The sequence below is a fragment of the Gastrolobium bilobum genome, unplaced genomic scaffold, assembly GCF_033153095.1.
Source record: "Gastrolobium bilobum isolate Gb01-03AN ecotype WA unplaced genomic scaffold, APGP_CSIRO_Gbil_v1 utg71985, whole genome shotgun sequence".
Classification (NCBI taxonomy): domain Eukaryota; kingdom Viridiplantae; phylum Streptophyta; class Magnoliopsida; order Fabales; family Fabaceae; genus Gastrolobium; species Gastrolobium bilobum.
The window spans coordinates 1-26,090 of record NW_026896999.1 but is presented as its reverse complement, the minus strand read 5'-3'; the positions used below and the strand labels follow the sequence as shown (position 1 = coordinate 26,090).

Genomic DNA, 26,090 nt, shown 5'->3' with positions numbered 1-26,090 from the left:
AAATGGAGTTATTCTTGGAACTCCGTTCATCAAATCTCTTTTTCCTCTAACTATCACAGATGAGGGTATAATTACTTATCATTTGGACAAACCAATTGTTTTTAAATTTCTTAAGAAACCCATCATAAGAGATTTGAATTTTATCCATTACAAACAAAAACAAATCAATTTCCTTAAAGAAGAAATCTCTTTTAAGAATATTGAAAATCAGTTAAAGCAGCCTGAAGTTCAACACAAGATCAAAGTTTTGCTTGAACAAATCCAAAATACAATCTGTTCTGATCATCCGAATGCTTTTTGGCAAAGGAAAAAATATATCGTAGATCTTCCCTATGAAAAGGATTTTAATGAAAGGCAAATCCCAACCAAAGCTCGTCCAATTCAAATGAGTGGTGAACTTCTTGTCTTTTGTCAAAAAGAAATTGCTGATCTCCTTGCTAAAGGTCTCATCAGGAAAAGCAAGAGTCCTTGGTCTTGTTCTACCTTCTATGTCAATAAGCAATCTGAAATTGAGCGTGGAACTCCACGGTTAGTTACCAATTACAAACCTCTTAATCAAGCTCTTCAATGGATTCAGTATCCGATTCCAAATAAGAAAGATCTTCTCAATCGTTTGTATTCAGCAAAAATCTTTTCTAAATTTGACATGAAATCTGGGTTTTGGCAAATCCAGCTCAATGACAATGAATGCTACAAGACAGCTTTTACTGTTCCATTTGGTCAATACGAATGGAAGGTAATGCATTTTGGACTGAAGAATGCTCCCTCTGAATTTCAGAGAATCATGAATGATATCTTCAATCCATATTCAACTTTCACTATCGTCTACATTGATGATGTTCTTGTCTTTTCTCAATCTATTGATCAACATTTTAATCATCTTCTTATTTTTGTAGATGTAATTAAGAAAAGTGGTTTAGCTCTTTCTAAATCAAAGATCAATCTTTTTCAAACAAAAATCAGGTTCCTCGGTCATACTATTTATCAAGGGACTATTACTCCAATTTGTAGAGCTATTGAATTTGCTGACAAATTTCCCAATCAAATTATTGATAAAACTCAATTACAAAGATTTCTTGGTTGTTTAAATTATGTAGCTGACTTCTTTCCTTAGCTTAATAATCTAATCAAGCCTCTCCATAATCGTCTTAAGAAAGACCCTCCTCCCTGGACTGATGTTCATACTGACGTAGTCAAACAGGTCAAAGCTAAGGTTAAGGAACTTCCTTGTCATTATCTTCCCAATCCTCAGGCTTTCAAAATTGTTGAAACTGATGCCTCTGACATAGGTTATGGTGGCATTCTTAAACAGAGAGTCTCAGACAAAGAGCATATCATTGCATACACTTCAAAACATTGGAATTCAGCACAACAAAAGTATTCCACTGTCAAAAAAGAAGTTTTAGCAATTGTTTTATGTATTTCAAAATTTCAATCTGATTTATTAAATCAAAAGTTTTTAATCCGTGTTGATTGCAAATCTGCAAAAGACATTTTACAAAAGGACGTAAAGAATCTAGCATCTAAACAAATTTTTGCTAGATGGCAAGCAATCTTAAGTGTTTTTGATTTTGAAATTGAATATCTCAAAGGCACCTCAAACTCTCTCCCTGATTATCTCACTCGTGAATTTCTGCAGGGAAGATAAACAGTGTCCTGTCATGCCGAAATCGGTAAAATCAACCTCTTCTAAAGAGAGGAAAGGAAAGCTAATCCTGGCTGGGTTAGCTAAAAAATTAGAAAAAACTGGGTCTCCAGCCCAACAACAATCTGGGTCATCTATCCAACCCCAAACTGGGTCATCTACCCAAAGAGTTGAGGATACTTCCTCTTCTAAACAATCCAAAGCAGACTATGCAATGCCAATCCAAACACTTCAAGCCTTCCAAGACCAAGGTTTGACCCATCTACCAAAGAAAACCTGGGCTGAAACAGCTTCAGATGATGAACAGGAAGAAAGTCTTTCTGTTTTGATTGATAACCTAAAAACCAAGCAGATCCCTAACCGTCCAAACAGGGCCCTAGAAATCCAACCCAAACCTATTTCTACCCAGAAACCAAAACCTCAAACACCATACGTCTCAAAGAACAAGTTTCTAGACGTAATCCAAATGGAACCATCCTACTGGGATAATAAACCAACCAAGGTTCCTGTGAAGATCTTCCCCAAAGACTTCAAAGGACGACAATTTCATTTCAAACCACATTCTCCAACTAAATCCCAAAATTTTAATGAGTTTATTCTACTTGATTCAAACTCTATTTCCATCAAACACTATAAGAGTCCAAAAGACCCTGAGTTTATTACTCATTCAACCATCCAGATTCTCAAGGTAATCACCCCAGCAGAATATGGAAATCCAAATAAAATAACCAAATTTTCCCAGCCTTATGATCCAATTGGATATAATTATTGAGACTATGAATTAGCCTGGACCAATGTCTTCTTCATTCAAAATAAAGAAAACAAACATTCATGGTTAATTTACTTTAAGCAAAATATCCAATATAATTTCCCGCAAAGGTTTAATAAATGGTGGGATTATTTTGGAACAATCCTTGATATCCTTCCTCCACAAGTCTTTGAAGGAATGACAATCTTTTCCAAAAAATTCGACAATCTAGCAGATCCCTTTCCAATAGATCTGCATTTTTTCTCAAAGTTCTCTCTGGCATGGATATTTTCATGGCAGTACAATTACGGCGAGAAAACAGGCATCAGACTACCATTACTCAGGAGACAAGCTTTTGTTAAATGGTGGATAGAATTTGATGCTTCAAGAGCTTACCCAGAAAATGTCAAGCTCTGGTTTAAAAAACATCCAAAAAACATCAAGCCAGCTGATCCAGAAACCTCCCTTTTCTTGAATCAAAAGGCTCAAATCACAGCAGCATTAGCAGCATCAACCAGCAAAGAAAATTTTGCAAAGAGTTTGCAAGGTATTCTTCAATTGCTCCAAGAAGAAGCTGAAAGTTCTAAACAGAAGAAAGGTTCTTCATCTCCTTCTATCTCTTCTTCAGCAGAAGACTTCTACCAAAATGAGGATGATTGTTTTGGAATCAACTTAGCAGAAGACTGTTGAAGAAAACCACTGTAGTAACGCTGATGGCAAAATGACATGAGCATGATGTCAGCATAAGGGGACGCATACAATGACGTAATCAAAGTGTCGGCAGAAACTGTAGCATCACGAGTCAGTTACTGTTCACTTAACCTACACTGTTCAAACAGTACCGGTCATGTAACTTGTACTGTAGCAATAGTGATTTTTCAATCTATTTAAAGGGTTGCTTCAGTATGTTGAACGCATCCTTTCATTAGCTGAGTTTAGAGAGATAGTCTAGAGAGAGAGACTGCGAGGTACTTCTGAGTTTTCTCTTCTTCTCTGTTTTCTCTTTCAATCTGTATCTGTAATCGTTATATTTCCTTATGTTTGAATAAAATATGTTTTTATATCTGCTGATGTAAAATCAATTCTTCTCTTCTCATCCCCTCACGCTAGTGGAATTACCCCAGCGTTCACCTTAAATTTATTTTATGTTTTTAATTTCTGCATTTTAATTTCAGTCATTTATTTCATATAGTAGTCCGTCTACTTTCCTGCTTTCCATTTCTACTCTAGTTTACTTCATTTCCCTCCTCACACTTTCTGAACCCACTGGTATATATATATATATATATATATATATATATATATATATATATATATATATATGAGTTAGGATCATTTTATACTAGTGTAAGTTACACTCTTAATCTTCTCCGTTAATCTCACATATATCTAAGAGTTCAAATTTTTGAGTAATGTGAGCCATTGGATACAAATGGATCAATGGTCAAGATTGAATGTAAGACTTTTATCTCTTACACCAGTGTAAGAATATCCTACCCATATATATATATATTCTATTTTCTCATGTTGTTGGAGATAGTTATTTTCTACTATAGACACATAATGTGGTGGGGCCCACCATTTAAAAAAAAAAATGGTGGCACAATTTTTGTTGTGAGACAACATGAGAGAGTTATCTCATGTAAAATGAGATAATAATTTTCCATATATATATATATATATATATCATGCTGTTGAGTTTTGAATCTTGGCATCTAAAAAGCTGTTATTGCAGTGATCAATATACATAATGAGCAGCAGTTACTTTCTTAAAATGTTTTATGCATTGCTGCTACTGCTTTTATTGCATACCTCAAGTTCTACTCTCGGATTCAACTTGCCTAGTAAAATTAGTGAACAAGTAAAGTGCATTGAGAGTGAAAGACAAGCACTCCTCAACTTCGTGCAAGGCCTCCATGATCTCCATGGCATGCTGTCTACATGGAGGGGGGGATATTGTTTCAAATGGAGAGGTATTGAATGCAACAATGAAACAGGTCATGTACTTATGCTTCATCTTCATGGTCACGATACACAATATTTGAGAGGTGCAGTCAATATCACTCCATTGATTGACTTGCACTATTTGGAATATTTGGACCTCAGCTATAATGAATTTTTTCGGAGTCACATCCCAAAACTCATGGGCTCCTTCGCCAAGTTAAGATATCTCAATCTCTCCGATGCTAGATTTGGTTGGAGAATTCCTTATCAGCTTAGAAATCTTTCACAACTACGTTATCTTGATCTTGGAGGAAATTATTATCTTTCTGGAGTAATACCTTTGCAGATTGGAAATCTCTAACAACTGCAGTATCTTGATCTCGGAGGAAATTCACTTTATGGAGAAATCCCTTTTCAGACTAGGAATCTTCCTATGTTGAATACTCTTAGGCTCAGTGGAGATTTTGATGTCAAAACTAAGGATGCAGAGTGGTTGTCTAATCTCCATTCCTTAACAATTCTTGAGTTGAGGTCATTACATAATCTTGGCTCCTCTCATCACTGGCTTCAAACCATCAGTAAGCTTATTCCAAACTTAAGAGAGTTAAGGCTAATTGCTTGTAGTCTTTCAGATAATGATATTCGATCTCTGTTTCATTGTCATTCTAACTTTTCCACTTCTCTCACCATCCTTGATCTCTTTTACAATATGCTGACATCATCAACATTTCAATTACTGTCAAACATTAGCCTTAATAATCTCGTGATCCTTGACCTCTTTTATAATAATCTGACATCATCAATGCTTCAAGATAATTTCAACTTCAGCTCCAATCTTCAACAGCTTTATCTACGAAACTGTAGTCTTTTGGATAGAAGTTTTCTTGTACCATATGCCTTTAATATGAAGTTTTCATCTTCTCTTGTCTCCCTTGATCTTTCTTATAACTTGCTGACATCGTCGACTGTATTCCTTTGGCTTTTTAACTTCACCACCAATCTTCATACACTTTACCTTTATAAGAACTTGTTAGAAGGTCCCATTCCGGATGGATTTGGGAAAGTGATGAACTCTCTTGAATATCTTGATCTGTCTCCTAACAAACAGCAAGGAGAGATTCCAACTTTCTTTGGGAATATGTGCACCTTACAGACATTATACCTCTCATATAACAACTTGAGTGGGGATCTTTCCAGCTTCATTCGGAATTCTTCATGGTGCAACAGACACATATTGCAGACCTTGTATTTATCTTTTAACCGAATTACTGGCTTGATCCCTAAAAGCATTGGATTACTATCTGAGTTGGAATATTTGTCATTGGCGGGGAATTCTTTAGAGGGTGACGTCACTGAATCACATCTCTCTAATTTTTCCAAGTTGACAGACTTAGACTTATCATACAACTCATTGTCTCTAAAATTTGTGTCTAGCTGGGTTCCTCCATTCCAATTAGAGACATGTTATATTGCATCTTGCAAGTTGGGTCGAGTTTTCCTACTTGGCTCCAAACTCAGAGTTCCTTATTCTCTCTGGATATTTCTGATGCTGGGATTAATGACTCTGTACCAGAATGGCTTTGGAACAATTCACAATATATTGAATTGATGAATATGTCTCATAACAATCTCATGGGTGCAATTCCCAATTTACCATTCAAGCTTCCCCTCAAACCGACTATACTTTTGAATTCAAACCAATTTGGGGGTGCAGTTCCGTCTTTTATGCTACAAGCTTCAGAACTTATGCTTTCCCAAAATAAGTTTTCAGATTTATTTTCATTCTTGTGTAACAAAAGTGAAAATGCAAACTTGGCCACTTTAGATTTATCAAACAATAAACTAAAGGGACAGCTGCCAGATTGTTGGAAATATGTAAACTCATTATTGTTTCTCGATTTAAGCAATAATAAGTTGTCAGGGAGGATTCCAAATATTTATATTAAACTCAATAAAATGGTAATCGTAATTCAACGAATCTAATAGTTGGAACTAAAACTCAACGTAACGCAACCTTTGCACCTTTTTTTGAATTTCTATAACGCGTGTTGGAATGTCGGGGAGTGTCAGAGTGTCGGAGAGTGTCGGGAAGTGTCGGACACGACACGTCAGAGTTTTTGAAGTGTCGGTGCTTCATAGTTCATAGGAACGCAGCAGAAAGGCAAGTTCTGAAGAATCACATCCAGGAATGGACAGAGCAAACACCAACCCATGAGTGACAGTGAGACAAAAGATCAGCAACCTTCTCTTATCTGGGGACAGAATCCTCTTACTGTTTATTATGGAGAGTAATTCATTTACTGAAAAGTTCATGGTTGCTCACTGGCTCAAGTTCCCTTCTGTTATGCTATTATTTTAAATTGGGCAGACCAATACAATATTTCTGAGTTGTTTGAGGACAACCAACAATTTAGTTTTGGGGTGTTTGATGGGAAGTAAATTCGTTCCCATCTAAGCCCATTTTGATGGCAAAATACCATACGTTCCTTCATCTGATGAGCAACTTCAACATGAAAATCACTTGTTTTACACATTTGTGACAAAAACACAGTGGGGGAACGGATGGTAACGTATTCCTTTAAAATATATTAAAAGGGGAACGGACTGAGACGCATTTAATGCACCTGCTCCAGTCATTTAATGCTTCTGTACACTTTGCAGGTAACGTAGAGTTAAAGACTTCTAAAAAGCAAGGCGGTGCACCAACTGAGCAGCTGGAAACGTGAAGAACAGAGAATCAAGAGTTCTCATTGGCTGAAAACAGAAGCAAAACATGGGAAGATCTGCAAACAACGGCTAATCATCACCAAAACCTGTTCCATTTAGCAATTCACGCAAGCTTCACACTCTGCTGCCACAGTCCCGTCCCCTCATTCAAGCAACTAGCTCCAAAGGAATTACAGTCTTGCCACTCCTCTTCCAGCTATAAATTGGACCACCCTCACACAAAAACATCATCGAATCCTGGAGGGTTTGCAGTCCGAAAGGAAGAGATCACTTAGTAGTTGTTAGTAACTTAGTTTAATTTTAAGTTGTAACTGTAGTTAAGTGACAACCCCTCTTCTCTTCTCTGTAAACAACCATCAAGACTCCTCACGAGCAAATACCCATCTTTCTTCATTTTCTGTTTCTTTTTGTAAACTGTCTTTTAAATTAATATAAGTGTTTTTCTCTTCGTTTCAATCGTTATCTCTTGACTGAATCTCGGGTCTATGTGATCTCATTTGGGAATAATTATGTTTAAACTATCAGCCATGAGCTGAACTATCTGTGGAACGGGTAAACTGTGAAACTCTTAAAGAACTGTTTTCAGAACTCTTGACCGAAGCTTTTTGTATTTCTTTGGCTAAGTAAGCTATATTCATTGTGCGCCAATGGAAATTGGGTACATACTGAGAAAGGAACTTCCATAAGGAAGGGATTTTAGACAGCTTAGCCATTGGGGGAAGGTAGATGTCATGGCAAAAACGCTACTGGTCACCTTAGGAATAAGGGGCCAACTCGTCCATTTTAAGGTTCTGAACTAAGTACCTGTTGGAGTCAAGGGAGCCATAGGAATATGGAAACTTGTGAGCCATCTAGACCAAGAGCTGAGGAATCAAAGTTGGCAGGCAAAGAAACTGGGACAAAGCCAAAAGGTTCTAAGTCTTGAGCAGAGGAAACAACCCGTTTAAGAGTGAAGCAGTGAATCCGTTCCTTCTGTTAAACTGTTTTAACCACCACCCTGTTGTCTTTTGATTATAGTTATTTCTGTTTTAGTAGTTTTATTTTATTTTATTTAGTACTTATAAAAACTCCAATGATTGTTATCCCACCTTCTTCTAAACAGGAAGGATCACATACATAACGCAGCAAACAACTGTTTGCCATCAGATTGAACCTACTGTTCCTGAGGAACGTTGTCAAGACAGTAGGGAACGTTTGACCAGACAGTTCATTTACTAACTTTTCTTCTCATTTTCACTCTTTATAAACAGTGATAAAACAATAATTAGCACTCTATCCTCGTGGGAACAATAATTTGGGCATTAATACTCCCTTTATTACTTGATGCGTGCACTTGCACACTTGGGTTGGAACTAAGGGACAAATCTGTGTTCTGCAAGAACAGAGAAACGTCCCCTATCAGAACTTATATTTTTCCACCATCAGCAAACCACCCAACAGTTATCAACTTTAATCCATTACATGCATCAAGGTTTCATTTTTAACCACTTAGACTCATGATCAAAGGTGATGAAGCTTATCCAAGCTTAAACTCAGCAAACAATGATGCTCTTGGAACTCACTTGAAGCTCCTAAAGTCCAGCACACTCAAGGACACGAAAATGGTGATCAAGAGTGATCCTTTCACACAAAAGGTCACTCCTTGAAGCTCCCATAACCAAAACAAAGCTCCAACCACACAACCTAAGAACTCAGCCCCTCACTTCCATACAAGACAGCTCCCTCAACTCAGCAAGAGCAAGACCTCAACCTCCCAATGCACTCACCCAAGTGTGTACTCAACAAAAGAGAAGAAGAAATGGAAGAAAAAGGTCACAAACTCTCAAAATGGTGAAGTGACAAGGAAGAAATGCACAAGGCTGGTCAGCCACCCTCAAGGTCACGTATGAAATGTTGTATGGCCTAGGGTTTAGTGCCCAACAAATGCATATATAGTCACTTAACCATAAAACACACAGTATTAACTTTAATTGCTACGCTTAGCATTTTAATCCCAAACTCAGGATTCTGAAACTACTCAATTTTACAAGATTTATCATATTTTTCTTATATTTTTCGTAGCACCTTTCCGGTACGCGCTTTTCCATAGCCAGTATCAGTTCTGGCAGCAGTTCTCATTATTTTAACTTGAAACTTGAAATCACAGTCCTACATATTATTCTAGGAATATTCATGCACTTATTATAATTTTCTGGGATACTTTTACGGTACGCATTTATACAAACTAGCATAACCGGTATGTGCACTTTTCGTCAGAAAAGCGACTTTCAACATAATTACTCACTTACTATAATTATTAAAGCCTCATAATAATTATTAGGGTCAATTATGGAATTATTTCCTAATTTCACATAATTAATTAATTAGTTTCCTTAATTAACGGTGCAGGTTCTTACAACTTTGATCCCAAACAAATGAATCGGCCCTTAAAAGGTCAGTTAGAGGAGCTGCCAAGGCTGCATACTGCCTTATAAATCTCCTATAATACCCTATGAGGCCAATGAATGCTCTTAGTTGTTTGACATTCTTTGGTTGAGGCCAAAGTAAAATGGCTGATATCTTTTTAGGATCTGCCTTCACCCCTCCTTTCCAAACTATGTGGCCCAAATAATCAATATCAGGTAATGCAAAACCACACTTGCTCAACTTAACCATAAACTGATTCTGCTTCAAACATTCCAACAAGTCAATTGTAGATGCCCCAAATGATCAACAAGAGAAGCACTATAAATCAAAATGTCATCAAAGAAAACTATTATGAACTTCCTCAAATATGGTTTGAACATTTGATTCAAAGCTAATTGAAAGGTCGAAGGTGCATTGGTTAACCCAAATGGAAGCACCAAAAACTCATAGTGCCCCTCATGAGTTCTAAATGCAGTTTTAGGAGTATCATGAGGAACCAATCTGATTTGGTGATAGCCACTCCTTTTAGAAAAAATTTCAGCACCTTTCAATTCATCTAAGAGCTCATCAATGGTGGGGATTGGAAAACGATCCTTTACAGTTATGTTGTTTAATGCCCTATAATCAATGCACATCCTCCAAGAATTGTCTTTTTTGTTTACCAATAACACAGGAGAAGAAAATGGGCTGTGACTTGCTTTTATGAATCCTGAAGCTAAAAGTTCAGCTACTTGCTTCTCAATCTCAGATTTTTGGTGATGTTCATACCTATAAGGTTTCACACTAACTGGTCTGGCTCCCTCAATCAGATGAATAGTATGGTCACAAGCTCTTGAAGGTGGAAGACCCTGTGGCAACTGGAAAACAGATTGGTATTGCACCAAAATGTTCCACACCTCAAGGAATTTTATCCTTAATTGACAGCAGCTCAGATAACTGCTTCCCTGAAGAATTAACAACTACATTTGTTGCTGATAATGAAGAACATGCACCCTCTGACTTCTCAAGCTCTACCTTTTTTTTGTCACCTGATAAAATAACCCTTTTGTGATTCCAAACAAATTCCTTGGACATCTCACTATAGTCATGTATCACCCTGCCCAAGGAACTAAGCCACAAAATTCCCAGTATAATTCCCAAATTGGTTAGTTCAATCACCCACAAATCCACTACAAAACATGACCTTGTATATTCAAGGGAACTGCTGGACACTTCCTCTCACAATTTAAGAATTCTCCATTGCCTAAAAATACTCTCATCCTAGGAACCTTGACCATAGGCAAGCCCAATTCTTCAGCAATATTTTTCTGAACAAAATTATGAGTGCTTCCTAAATCTATAATGATGGAAACTAACATTTTTCCAACATAAATTTGGAATTGCAGAGCTGTAAGATTCAATTCACTTTCCAATGAGTGGTGAGCTGCATCCTGAGATTCCTGATGACCTTGATCTGGCTGCCATACAATCTGTTCCTCTATGTCTGTATCCACCTCTTCACAGTCTCCCACCAACATCAGCATCTTAGCTTTGCAACGATGTTTGGAAGTCCACTTCTCATCACAAGTATAACAAAGACCCATATATCTTCGTTTTTGCAAATATTTTTGTGATAACCTCTTAACATGAACATTAGAAGGCAAGGCTGGTAAGTTGGGAGGCACCGGTTTCACCTGATTATTAGAAGAATTATACTGCTCCACAATTGAAATTGGTTTTGGGGTATACTTCTTATTATAAGAAGTGAAAGAACCTCTTAACTCAGCAAAATGAGCCTCATAAGTAATGGCTAATTGCATTGCTTGATGAAGAGAGGTTGGTCTATGAAGTTGAATGGCTCTTTTTAAATCTGGTTGTAAACCAGAAACAAAAAAACACATCAATACCTCATCTGAGAAATCTGACACTTGATTAATCAAAGCCTCAAAGTCTCGAATATACTCATTAAGGGCTCCCACTTGAGATAGTTTGGACAGAACCCCTCGCAAATCAGTATAAGCTGTACCTCCAAAGCGTTGCTTCACAGCATTCTTGAGTTCCTCCCACGATTGGATGGTACCTCCACTAAATAGCCATTGAAACCAAGATCCTGCCATTCCTTCCATCTTCATTCATGCTAATCGAACCTTAAGGGACTCTGGTATTTGTTGCAGTCCAAAATACAACTCTGTTCTGAAAATCCACCCAACAGGATCTGTACCCACAAACGAAGGCAACTCCATTTTAATTGACTTCATGATGCTATGTGGGTCATTAGGATCAAACCTTGAATGCACTACTCCAACATTGTCATTGCTCGAAGAACCTGGATTAACTCGCGGTTGCCCATGCTTACCCGTCCGATTTTCCCTTCCAACTATGACTGCATGTATCTGCCGTAGCTGGGTATTTATGGTCAGAAACTGGTTTTGATGATCGGTGAACCTTTGCTGGATCTCCTCTAAGGTTCGATCTACACGTTGTTGAAAGGAACCTAACTCCTCCGCCACTTCTTGAAGTCGCATGTTTCACTCTGAGTTTCAAGGAGATGAAAGCACCAATGTTAAGGGTGCAGAACCCTTAAGAAAGAAGAGACATGAAGAACTGAATGAAAATCTATTTATTTCTCAATTGAATGCCACATAATATACCTGTGTCGCTCTTCTATACAACCATATGCTATTACCAATGTTTGCCACCTCATCCTAACTACCTAGCCACCTCACCACATGTCCAACTAACTACCTACCTTACAATACCAATATCAGTAATACGATACAAGTAAAGTATCCTATAAGAGATATTACAAAAAAAAAAAAAAAAAAAAAGTATCCTATAAGAGACTCTATTACACTGTTACAAAATCCTTCGTCAATGAAGGAGCAGTTTTCATTCTTCTTCCAACCTTCGTATCTGCTTGTCCTCGCATTCACAATATGAAGACCACTATTGAATTAGTGACTTTTTGAAGTTTGAATCCGACAAAGAAAAAGATTGGTAAGAGAAACTTTCTTCGAGGAAGGCTCCTCCTAACAACCAACGTGATTCAAAACGATAGTCTGCTATTCATTCATTTGGCATATTCGCTTATAGTTTATACGGACTTTTCCCAAGCAAAACAGAAAATACAAAAACGAAAAAGTGCCAACAGCACTACAAAGGCAAAAAGTGCTAACAGCATTATAAGGCAATCTGACAGAATCAGCAAAAATAATACTACAATATTCAAGTACTTTAAGGGGGTGTTTGGTTCAAGTTTTTGGAGATGATTACCGGTAATCCTTCTTTGGTAAATGTAATTACCACATTTGAAAGAAGGAATAAATTACGATTCCCGGATATCCAAGGATTACCGGTAATTTGATTTATAAAGAAAAGTCACTATTCAGATTACCAAAAATAATATGGTAATTCGGAATACCAATCAGAATACCAAGTAAAGGGAAAGCACAACAATAAATTTTGAGACAAAAATACCCCAATACACATAAAAATCTAGACCCAATCTATCAATTACAAAAGTAAAAATAGTTTGGGGTTATTTTTGTAAAATAACCTCATATTCCAAGTCATATTTCGTTCTAAACCAAATATGGAATCAGTAATTTTTACCCAATATTCCCGGTAATATTTTGGCGAACCAAACACATCTTTCGTAAGATTCCAAGTAAACTCAATTTCTACTGAATTTCCATTAATCATGATTCCCGGTCACCAAAAAATTTCTCCTGTACCAAACACACCCTAAGGATGTGTTTCGTACCAGAATTTTTTTTAGTTTCCTTGGAAAGCATCACAGGGAGAATAACAATACCATGTTTGGTATAAAAAAACATCAAACTTTTCCAGATAATTTTTTTTCCGGAAAATAGTTTGTGTGTGTAATTTTATGTACTGTTGGTATCATTGGAATGCTTTAGATTAGATAAAAAAATTTGTTGCCGGTCAAAGTTAAAAGTGACCCACCAAGGAATAGACGACTTTATCCTTTCATTTGTATGATTATTGCCTTTTGGTTTGTACAATTTTTGAACAAATAGTGTCAAGTGGGGTTATTTTGGTAAATAATCTCATAATCTCACTAATATTCTATAACTAACCAAACACAAATTCAATAAAATTAACTTCATTTTTTCGGAAAAATATGAGTCTATCAAGCAGCTTTTTAGTTAAAATTTATTTCCTGCTACATTCAAATAATAATTATTTCTCAGACAAATAAAAATTTCTCCTCTAACAAACGTCCCGTAACGCTTCATCACATAATCCTGCATCCACTTGTGCTTCATCCTATTGCATTTGACGTGATGGACCTGCTGGCTAATTTTCTACCTTACAAAATGGATTGGAAGACTTAGAATAAAATAATTATCCAGGTCAATTGTTGCAAAAAGGAGCATCCCTGCATTAAGGTAGATGTGACCTTACCATATAACTAAATGATTTAAATATTTTTGAAATACTGTTAATTATAAAGTAAAATACAAAATTACTTCATAGAAAAAACTTGTTTGATGTACATCTCTGTGAGAAAGGAAGAATTCGAAAATGGATATTACAAATTAAAAACATTATAAGAAAAAAGATTACCTATTTTTTTTATCGGTAGACAAAAGATTACCTATGAATTTCCAAGGAATACAACATAGAGTTCTACTGTACAGCCGAATAGAATATATAGCGCTTAGTAAGGCTTTATAGTTCAGGATGCGTTTATTTTGTATTTTTATAATATCCTTTATATTTTCTTTGCTTATTATTAATTAAAATTAAGAACCGAAGTAAAAATAAGATTTTTTTTTAATTTATAAAATTATCCACGTATATTCTCAAACGAATTAATATTTTGGGAGAATTAGTTGTGTTATATAGCATCAGAACCTATGACGAAGTGTTTCATCCATTCCCACCCAATTTATTAAATAAAAAAATTGAATTCCAGCACAAAGTAAATAAATAAAAAAGTCTTTTAAGCTTTAAAAAGAATTGATTACTTAGACAAAATTGTTAATAAAATATATTAACTGAAAAAAGAAAAAAATAATCAAACACAACCTTCAAAAGACCAATTTGTCTCACTTTACGATCAGTCATATTCTACACGCGGATTTTGCATTTGAATCTCTTCTATATATATCATGCTATCGAGTTTTGAATCTTGGCATCTAAAGAGCTGTTATTGCAGTGAATATACATTATGAGCAGCAGTTACTTTCTTAAAATGTTTTATGCATTTCTGCTGCTGCTGCTTTTATTGCATGCCTCAACTTCTACTCTCGGATTCAACTTGCCACACAAAAGGGAACAAGTAAAGTGCATTGAGAGGGAAAGACAAGCACTCCTCAACTTCATACAAGGCCTCCTCGATCCCTCTGGCATGCTGTCTACATGGAGAGGGGGAGATTGTTGCAAATGGAGAGGAATTCAATGCAACAATGAAACAGGTGTTAGCTATAAATTATGATTATTTTAATGGCTTTATTTTTACAATATTTGAGTTGAAGGCTGGATATAAGTGCATGGTAATGGGCCAAATGAGTACCAATCAGCCCAATAAGGTAAAAGAGAGAGAAAGAGATAATTTGATAATTTACTATTCTCTTTTACTATTTTTACTGCAGTTAGAGAGCCATATGATCAACTCTTTGAAAGTGAGATCAAATCTGAACCATTGGATGGACAAAAATATGGATGGACAGCAATGCAATTTCTTGGAGCTCTTTAGTTTCTAGCTAAATAGGAGTCTGAGTCATTAGGGCCACATATAGAGAACTTTCGTTTTTTTTTAGTTTTCAGTTTTATGTTTTGAATCTTTTGTAATCTTTTTCTTTGAATCTGAGTGTTGAGAAATTCCTTGAAAGTTGAATGCTTGTTCTTCAATTCTTGTACTCGAAGTGCATTGACAACGCACCTTCAAGGAAAGGAATCACGGATCTGCATGCGAGCTATTGTTTTCATACTACTGCAAGTTTTCTTCCTAGCTCTAGTTTAGGAACTTTGACTCTTGAAGAACCGGTTTGTAAACTTTTACTTTGAGTTTTCTTTACTGAATATTTTGTAATGCATGTTTCTTTACTTTTTAGATTTGCAATATTTCTGAATATGATATTTTAAGTTTCTTTTTCTGGGATTCACGATGATTGGGTGATCTTTAATTTTCTGAATACTGTGATGATTTGCTTTAGTTTCATTTGATTAGCAAGATTTTGATTTTAAGTTCAAGAACACCATGGGAATGGGTCTTGAATAATTTTAGCATAGCTATGATTGGGAAATCAGGTTATGTCCCTTGTTAATTGAACCCTTGAGGTTAGGGATAACCCAAGGAGGTCTTTGATACAATTTTTGAAGATTTAGAAGACTTTGGGAAAAGATCCTTCTAAAGATTAAAATCTGGAACTGGGAAGTTTTAGATAAAATAGCCATAGTAATTCGAATTCTGATACTAAAGTGCCGTAGCAGTTATAAAACGCAGGAATGCGAAATTTCTCCTTCATCCATGATTCAAAGAATTCCAGAACCTTATAATTGATACATTTGTGAATAGATATTCCTCTGTTAAATTTTGTTTAATGCAAGTCTGATAAACACCTCGTTTCATTTAGAATTTTCTTAGTTTTAAAAGATTGATTACTTAATTTCAAGAAATTAGAAATTGGAATTAAAAAGGAAAACTAAACAACCTGTTCCCTGAGAACGATAACTCTTTTTCTTTCGAAAAATTACTACCCAACAAAATGGCGCCGTTGCCAGGGAACGGTGTTTGATTTAGTTTCTTTTTAAAATTCTGTCTTTTAGTTCTTGAATTGGTTTTCTTTCATTTTCATTTTTAATTTTTCTTGAACTTGCATTTTCCTTGTAGATTTTGCAGATCAATAATTTTTTGCTGTGAAAACAGATTGATACACTTAGCATTCTGCCAAATCTAAAAAAAAAAAAAAAAGTTTGGTTGTTAAACACTCTACAGGGGAATCACAATGGCATTGGCAGCTCAACTCGCAGCTTTGCGTAACACAATGAAGGATTTGGTCATGGTTATGGAAGAATCCAAGCAACCAGCCCCAGCTCCAATAGTTGCTACAACACCTATATGCTCACTTTGCTATGGTGCTCATCTATTTGAAGAATGCCCCAACAACCTAACATCGGTTCTTTATATGGGAGGCTTCAACTACAATTACAACAACCACAACCAATTTGATCAGCAGGGATGGCTGAACCAAGGATGTAATTTTGCCCAAAATCAAGGCCAAAGTTACCAATACCAGCAGCCTTATCATGGATGGCAGCAGTCATTTGAACCGGATGAACCTTACTTACCTTGTTTTGTGCAGTCTTCTTTTGTTGAACAGCTAGAGCAACATGTTGCAGAAGCTCAACCTCCAAATGAGCAGTGGATGAATCAAATGCTAGAAAATCATGAAGTTATGCTTCAAGGTCATGGAGCTATCTTGAAGAGCCTTGAGGTACAAATGGGGCAGATTGCTTCTGCCCTTAGTAGTAGACCTTTGGAGACACTACCAAGTGACACAGAAATACCTAAAAGGGATGGAAAAGAAGTGTGCAAAGCCCTCAACTTGAGGAATGGACAGCAAGTGGATAACTTTGTTACAGCCCAACCATCAACCACTCAATCCTCACCTCAAGACAAAGATGATGAAGAGGAAAACATTGTTGAACCAGTAAGGGCAGCAATGAAATCAAATGAATTAGACAAGCCTATGCACAATATTGAGGCTCATCAACCTATATCAAAGGCAAGACAGATCCCTTCTCCTCAAAGACTCCAAGAGCAGCAACAGGAGCACTGTCTCTCCAACAATTTGTCAGCCAAGCTGGAAAATCCAGGTTCTTTTACAATAACTCCTCAAATAGCTGATAGGTCACTTGCACACCATGATGGAAAAATAGAGAACAAATCAGTGAAAGTTTATAGGTTTATTTTTCCAGCAAATTTCATAATAGTTGATTTTGAAGCTGACAAGGATATGCCTATTATATTGAATAGGCCATTCTTAGTTATGGAGAATGCTATAATTGATTTTAAAACAGGAGAACTAACCATGGGAGTTAATGAGGGAAAGATAACTTTTAATGTTTTAGAAGCCAAGAATTTCATTGATGGAGATTCTAATGATTGTTCTGCTATTTCTGTTTGGGATCATCTGGTTAATGATAATGTGTTTTTAAATAGTAAAAATACTAACTTAGGAGAAGGCAACTTCAATCATATAGAGTCTAAACCAGCCAACCCACTCTTGAAAGATTTGATTCAAAAGAAAATAATCAATTGGTTGGATACAGGACAAATTGTTCTGAATTTCAAGATAAGAATCAAATTGTTTCCATGCAAAATTCAATGGGTAAAGCATTATTGGAGCAGACATGTGAACAAAGAGAAGACTTTTATTTCTTTATTGGATGCTGGCTGAAACATTAAATAGGATTTAAGTAGTGGTTAGTTAGTTTGTTTGTTATGTTTTGTTTAAGTCTTCGTAATTTTTTTTTTTTTTACAAGTGTGTTTGTGTTTTAGTTCCACGAAGGAGTTTTGTTTGTGTTACCGTCCATGTGTAGTGTTGTCCTCTTTAAGCCAATGGAAATTTGTGTTGAGATAAAAAAAAAAGGAGTTGACTGAAGACCTTAGTTAAGCTAGTCTTATAATGTGAGTGTGCATTTTAAGAGTGAGCGAGTTATTAAGTTTGGGGTAAGTAAATATTGAAAATAACAAGTCACTTGAAGGGAATAAGAATGTGCGCGTGGCTTGGTAATAATAAAGAAAGGAGAGTGAGAAGCTTGAGTTTATAACATTGATTGTTCACTTGAACCTTTGTTTGAGTGTTTGATCCTTTTAAGTTCATTTGCCTAGCAATCTGTTAACTGAAAGATAACACGTAAATGGGTAGGACTTTACATTTTGATCAAACTATCTGAGACTAATAAACCCATTAAAATTAAGTTGAGAAGAAACAAGTGTGTTATGGGCTGCTACAAATTACATGGAGCTTAATTCTGCATGAATAATTTTTTTTAGCCCAATAGTGTTTAGCCCATTACACTCTTAACACATTTTATCTTTTCAAAACAGACAATGGTCAGATTATTATTAATTTTTCCCGTTATTTTCCTCTCTCTTCCTTTTTACCTCTCTTCTTTCCCAATCACTTATGCACAAATCAATCTCAACTATTTGATCTAGTTAGGAGATTAGCTGAATACAAAGGTATTTCAGACGATGGTTTGAACCATTATTGTACCTTTGAAAATAGTCCAGTAACCTGTAAAAGGCATTACAAGGCAGTGACATGACTTATCCCTGCATAAGTCATATCTAGTACTATCCCCAAGAAAAAGAAAACCCCATATCTCTCTTTCTTCAAGTTCAGCCGAGAATACCCATTTTTTTTTAGTTGCTCTTCACCGCCTTGCTTGCTGTCGATTTAGCTGCATAGGGGTTGATATTGCGGTGGGTTCCATTTTCGTCCAAGCTCAAGCGAGAACCTTTGGATTTCATTACATACAGATCTTGGTTCGTTTCTCTCAAATTCTCCTCACCGCTGTGCGAACTCGGGTATGTTCAATAAAATAAATAAATTTGATTTTGCTTTTAATTTTATTCTTTTGATCCTGTGTACCATTATTCCCTTTGATAGACAAACCATTAGTCCGATCGTTTGGGTTCTAATTTTTATTTTATTTTTATTATATTTAGGACGTTTTTTTTATTTTTTTTATTTTTTCTGAATTGTAATAATTTTTTTTGTTTGGGTTTGATTTCATGTGAGGAATTTTAATTTATATTTTTATTTATTTTCTTTTCTTTTCCTTTCACTTAAACCACTCTTGCATTTTTGCTTTGAGTTATATCCTATTTTTCTTTTCCTTGTCTGTATACTCTCAACTCTATCTTACCTTTATCTGACATGATGTGAGAAATGAAAACAACAATATTGCCAAGAAATGTAGGTACTCCCTGATTTTGCGATTTTGCATGTGCCTGTGAAATGTTTCATCTCAAACTATATTTTTATTTTAGCTTACAAGAGTGGTATGTCTAATTTTCTGAATATGATATTTTTGTTAAATTACTGTCATTTATAGGTGTTTGTTTCTCTGTTGTAACATTGACGATAGACACACGCATTTGTATGTATTAATGCATTTATAATTGTTATCACCATGTGCTTAATGACCATATTGAAAACCACTGTAATCCAATGCTATATTTCCTAATGGATTTGAGGCTTTGGTATTAGACGTATGTGATGAGACTAAATCGCCAAAAGGAGATAAATTAGAATGCATCAAATTAATTATGGTAGAATGAGCTGCTGTATTTTGAGTTAAAGATCTTTGATTAAAATTCTTCTATAAATGCATACAGTCCTTGTTATAATACAAATCAGATGTGTGCATCTTGTGTTGAAATTATTACAGCCCTCAACTATCCATTTACACCAACAGTTTTATTTGATTATCTTGAGTATTCAAATAAAATTGTAAATGTGTTTCTTATATTCTGTAAATGCTTTATTTTATTTATTTATTTTATTGTTGATTCCTTTTGATATTTCTGAGTGGCCTTTATTTATTAACAGATTCATTTTCTTTCTATTTGCTCACTGATTCATATTTCAGTACAACAGCAGCCCAATCTCTTGTGGTACCCAGGTTCTTAATTTATTTATTATAACTTATTTATTCATTTTTCAATTTATTTTTTTTATATATTTATGTTCTGCTGTGAGGACCCAGCTTAATTTTAAGTTTGGGGTGATTTTGTGATTATATGCTGTTACCAATAATCTTTCTAGTATTTGCTGATTGATGATAAAAATTCACTCTGTTTTGTATGCTTGATTATCTGAGTGGTAACTTGGAAATGATTTATAACCTGATATGTTTAACATTATCATTGCTTAAGTATAGCTAGATTTAATTAAATTAATTCCTAGTCAATTAAGGATATAACTTAGTTGATCAGTATTTATATAAGCTGAAAATCAAATTACATGCCATATGTAACATCCCCGTCTCGAGCCGGTTCAATTAACATACATATGATAAAACAGAAAACAACGGAAGACTTAACTTATGAAAATACGAGCTAACTTTTTCTTTTTCTTTTTAAATTCTCTTTCGTCGTAAACGAAAATCGGGCAGAGTTTCCTCTATAAATCGGACAACTGGGGATTTTCCAATCCCACTCAGATGCATTTCCTGATAAGCAGTTTATACAAATATAATCAAATGCCCATCCATGGGCGCATGCATGACTTGGCTCAGTGCCACTATATCTAACAGCATGCAATCCAACACGTAATCATAAACTGAATAATACATCATCATATAACGTGCCTGAATACCCAAATGTACATGCCTCCAACTGACAGACATGTACAAAACATATACAGGCCATATACAAAATAAAGGATCAATATCGTGATCCATCAAATGCGGAAATACTAAAAGACATCAAACACTCCAAAAGGTAGTAGCCTACAGCCACTCAAAATCCGATCTGTCAACTGCCTCAGCCACGTGTCGTGTCCCTGCCTAGTGAGGACTCACCGGGAATCTGGGCACCTGAAAATATGTCCCCAAAGAGGGGTGAGATTACAAATCTCAGTAAGCTCCAGGTTTATAGAGAATTCTCCATACCCCTGGCTCACTCCTGCATGAAAGTCAGATACAGAATATACAAATACAACATATAACAGATATCATAACAGAACAGAGCATATATCCATATCATATCAGAGATGTGCGCCGTCATTCCCAAGGGAGGACCCCAAGCGGAAATCAACGCACGTGTTCCCGAGGGAGGACCCCAAAGCGGAACCAGACATATCAGAGGCGTACACCATCAGTCCCGAGGGAGGACCCCAAAGCGGACATCCGGGTACTATACAATCAATGGCCAGAGATTGTTACAGAAATCATATTACAGAAGTCATATCAGAGCAAAACATATCATGTTATCAAATAACTCTATATGAATGCATCTATACAAAGCATCTAAATCACAGTCATACAGTCCAACCATAGTTCACTAACCATGGTGGAGCACTCAAGCAGGAAAAGACTCCTTAAACATAGAGCTTACCTCTTGAAGCTTTACCAATACCCTTACTTGTTGCACAAGTTACTTATATATCTTCAAGAGATTCTGATTCCTTTTTAGTCCCTAGGTACACCTAGAGCAAGAATCCACAAATACCAATTAATAAAATGCCATCATGCCTAGCTTTCACATAAGGCACACATTTTATCGCTTCTTTTCATTTCTTTGCATTTTTGCCAATCCTATGCCAATACACAAGTCTAGACCTCTTTATAACTGTTGGTGTTCTTTAATTTAATCATCCATTTCCTTACGAATTTCCAACATAAATCATAGCATTTTACTTTAAAGGACTGTGGGCCTAAAATTAGGAAATCAATATATTTTTCCATGATTTCTTTTCAAACCATTTCATTTCTTGACTTATCATTTTCATACTTTGAAACACACATATTTTATTAAAATAAAATATGACAACATCTTTCCCTAAACACCCTATATGTCGAATCCTTTAAGGGGATTTCCAAGGATCCTTCTCTTTTACAATACATTTTCCTCACTTAATTTAACAACTACACGTACATAAATATATAATATATACCAAGTTCCTATTTAATTTTTGGGAATCTCAAGCTCTTTAAATCCTTCAAGGCCGAAACATCAAGGGTATGTTTCAAAGGATTTTCTTTCAAATTTAACATTCTTACTAACTCATCAAATTTCCTCTTATTCAAGCACATTAAATCTTCCCAATACATACAATAAATCTTTGTGCATCACCCCTAATTACCCTATCAAGGCCGAAATCTAGGGTATGTCACCATGGGATTTTTTTTTCCAATTTTTATACATGTTCATATGCTTATTCCACATTCCTATATCCAACACATCATCAATCCATCATCAATTCAAATTTTAAACTAATTTATTTCACACCAACACATGCTCACAATTTCTATGACACAAACCATCAAAATAACATCATGGAAACAAAGGTTTCTTACCACTAATCAACTTCCCAAAGCCTAGAAAGCAACCTCCAAGCCAAGCTCCATCAAAAACTCACTTTTTCCACCTTGGATGAATAGTGCACGAAAATGGGGTGATGAATATCTCCCTCCACAAACGAAATCAGCTCAAATGGAGGGGTGGAATGGCTTCCTTAGGTGATTTCCTATGGAATTGGTATAATGGGTCAATGATTTAGTGTAGGATTTATGGAGAAATCAAGAAATGAAACAAAGCAAACCCTATCCCTTCCCATGGCTGATCCTTGGGCAGAAGAGAGAGAAGAGAGCAGTTTTTTTTAGATGTGAATAGTGATTTTTGTAAGCCACTTATGTTTTATAAATACTTGTGGCTTTATCGGATGTTTTTCTATCGCGTATTTTTACTTGAATTGACCCGGAACCAACTTAAAGCTACTGACATATTTTTATTTTTCTAAAATCATTTACATTACTTTTTAATTCTTACAAAACAATATTCATAATTCACAGTATGATTTTTGCACCATTTTTGACGAAATGCATTGTGAATCACTAATTGTACTTCATTTACTTATGAAACTTAAAACTTATAAACTTATCATTTTCTTGGGCCTATATTGACTTGCTTGGCATATATTGGACTTTCTTATTCTTATTTCATCAATTATTTATTTCTGGACTCTACCGGTTGCTTAAACAGCAGTACAAAATACCCGGTAGAAACACTATTCACGAGATTTTCACGGAAAGTGCCAGGCTATACAATTTTTCATTCTGAACTCATTTTTGTCGTCAGAATTATCAAATTATGTCTCTAAAATTATTTTGCTCTTTTAAGATCTACCGGTTAATTCACAAAACTGTAAATTATCCGACAGAACGCACTGTTCATAACATAGTCATGATTACAGTCAAAATACTCGGAATCACTCACTGAATCTAATTATGGCATTTAAATCCTTAAATTAAATCTCTAATTAAGATTTACCATTTAGGGTCATTATATTCACCCCACCTTTTAAGGATTTTGCCCATAAAATCAAATACGAAATATTACACATACTTGACGTCAAACTCAGGATACCGCTGGAGAATTTCATTCTCCCCTGTTTCTCAACACTTTTTCATCACGTGCTAGAACCTTAAACGGTCCCACAACAAACTTCAAGTCTTTTCTTACTTCGATATTGTCCGGCTGTACAATGTGGGATTCATCCGGCACGTATTTTCGAAGTTGACTGATGTGAAAAACACTATGCAAATTTGACAGATGTGGAGGTAAGGCAAGCTGATAAGCCACAGGTCCGACCCTTTTCATAATCTGGTAGGGCCCAATGAACCTAGGACTCAACTTCCTCACTCCTAGAGCACGCCCAACACCCGTAGTCGGAGACAAACGGATAAATACATGATCCCCTTCTGAAAATTCAAGGGGTCTATGCTTTGCATCATAATAACTCTTTTGGCGACTCTGTGCTTTCTTCAATCGATCCTTAATCATCATAATTTGATCGGTAGTCTCTTGGACCATATCAGGCCCAAATAACTGCCTCTCTCCAATTTCTGACCAACAAGTAGGCGCCCTGCACCTACGGCCATACAAAGCTTCATACGGAGCCATGCCCAAACTGGCATGATAGCTATTATTGTAGGAAAATTCCACCAGAGGAAGATATTTATCCCATGCATTTCCCTGCTCTAAGGCACAAGCCCTCAACATGTCCTCCAGGGTCTGAATAGTCCTCTCAGTCTGATCATCAGTCTGGGGATGATAAGTCGTGCTCAGCCTCAACTGTGTACCGAAGGCCTGTTGCACTGCATCCCAAAGTCTAGAAGTAAATTTAGGGTCCCGATCACTAATAATACTTTCAGGAACACCATGAAGTTTCACAATCTCTCTTACATATATCCGAGCCAACTGCTCTGTGGAGAAACTCGTTTTAACTGGTATGAAATTTGCAGACTTTGTCAATCTGTCAACAACTACCCAGATGGAATCAAAACCAGCCTGAGTTCTCGGTAATGCCACTACAAAATCCATAGAAATACTGACCCATTTCCATTCTGGGATATCCAAGGGCTGCAATAATCCAGAAGGTCTCTGATGTTCAATCTTAACTTTCTGACATGTCAAACACTTACTCACAAATAGAGCAATGTCTTTCTTCATTCCCGACCACCAGAAATTTTGTTTCAAGTCTTGGTACATCTTGGTAGCACCAGGATGGATAGTGTACTTACCCATGTGACCCTCAGTCAATACCTCGTCTACCATCTGACCTTTTGGAACAATGATCTGATCCTTGTAAAACTTAAGACCGAGCCTATCAGTGGACACAAAGTCCTGCTCTTTCATAGACTGAATCTCTTCATCAAGCAATTGAGCTTCTTTAATCCGCTCAACTAATGAATTCAGGACTACCGTAGTAGTCAATAAATGCGGACTATCTTCTATATTCACAGGAATGTGGAGATCCCTGAATTTCTCAATCAAATTATACTCGGAAATCATCAAATTGGCCATACCAAGCGTCTTTCTGCTTAAAGCATCAGCTACTACATTGGCTTTACCAGGGTGATATTGCAATTCAAAATCATAATCCTTCAGAAATTCCACCCATCGGCGTTGCCTCATATTTAGCTCCTTCTGATCAAACAGATACTTTAGACTTTTGTGGTCACTGTAGACAATAAAATCGGCCCCGTATAGAAAGTGTCGCCAAATTTTCAATGCGAACACTACGGCTGCCAACTCAAGATCATGTGTCGGATAATTCTCCTCATGCGGTTTCAACTGCCGAGAAGCATAAGCGACCACCTGACGGAACTGCATTAACACACAACCTAACCCAAACTTAGAAGCATCACAATACACCACAAACTTACTTGTAGGATCCGGCAATATCAATACCGGAGCTGTAGTCAACTTCCTTTTTAACTCTTGAAAGCTCACTTCACATTCTTGGGTCCACACAAATGGGTTCCCTTTACGGGTTAACCGTGTCAAAGGTAAAACCATCCGTGAGAATCCCTCAATAAAACGCCTATAATATCCAGCCAAACCAAGAAAACTCCTGATCTCTGTAACATTTTTAGGACGTTCCCATTCTACCACTGCTTCAATCTTGCTCGGGTCCACTGCCACTCCTTCAGATGAGATGACATGGCCCAGAAATTGTATCTCAGAAAGCCAGAATTCACATTTTGATGGTTTAGCATACAACTGATGCTCTATCAGAATCTGCAAAACAACCTTTAGATGCTCAGAATGCTCTTCTTTACTCTTTGAATATATCAGTATGTCATCTATAAAGACCACCGCAAACTGATCCAGATAGGCTTTAAAGATCTGATTCATATAACCCATGAAAACGACTGGTGCATTTGTAAGCCCAAAAGGAATAACCAGATACTCATAGTGCCCATAACGGGACCTGAAAGCTGTCTTCGGAACGTCATCCGGCTTTACCCGGATCTGATGATACCCGGACCGGAGATCAATCTTAGAAAATACAGTCGCACCCCGCAGCTGATCCAACAAATCATCTATCCGCGGCAAAGGATACTTATTCTTAACAGTAACCTTGTTC

General features: G+C 36.2%; 2 protein-coding genes and 1 pseudogene across 2 annotated transcripts; all 3 read left to right on the top strand.

The window, feature by feature from the left end:
• Window positions 1-4,143: 4,143 nt before the first annotated feature.
• LOC133303286 (receptor-like protein EIX2) lies at window positions 4,144-6,272 on the top strand (annotated as a pseudogene).
• Window positions 6,273-14,640: 8,368 nt separating this feature from the next.
• On the top strand, window positions 14,641-15,491 carry LOC133303288 (receptor-like protein EIX1). The gene is made up of 2 exons (XM_061503173.1): window positions 14,641-14,893; window positions 15,071-15,491. The coding sequence occupies exons 1-2, from the start codon at window positions 14,647-14,649 to the stop codon at window positions 15,172-15,174; spliced, it is 351 nt and encodes a 116-aa protein (XP_061359157.1). The 5' UTR covers window positions 14,641-14,646; the 3' UTR covers window positions 15,175-15,491.
• Window positions 15,492-16,426: 935 nt separating this feature from the next.
• LOC133303287 (uncharacterized) lies at window positions 16,427-17,881 on the top strand. Its single transcript, XM_061503172.1, has one exon. The coding sequence runs from the start codon at window positions 16,427-16,429 to the stop codon at window positions 17,879-17,881; it is 1,455 nt and encodes a 484-aa protein (XP_061359156.1).
• The last annotated feature ends 8,209 nt before the right edge of the window (window positions 17,882-26,090 follow it).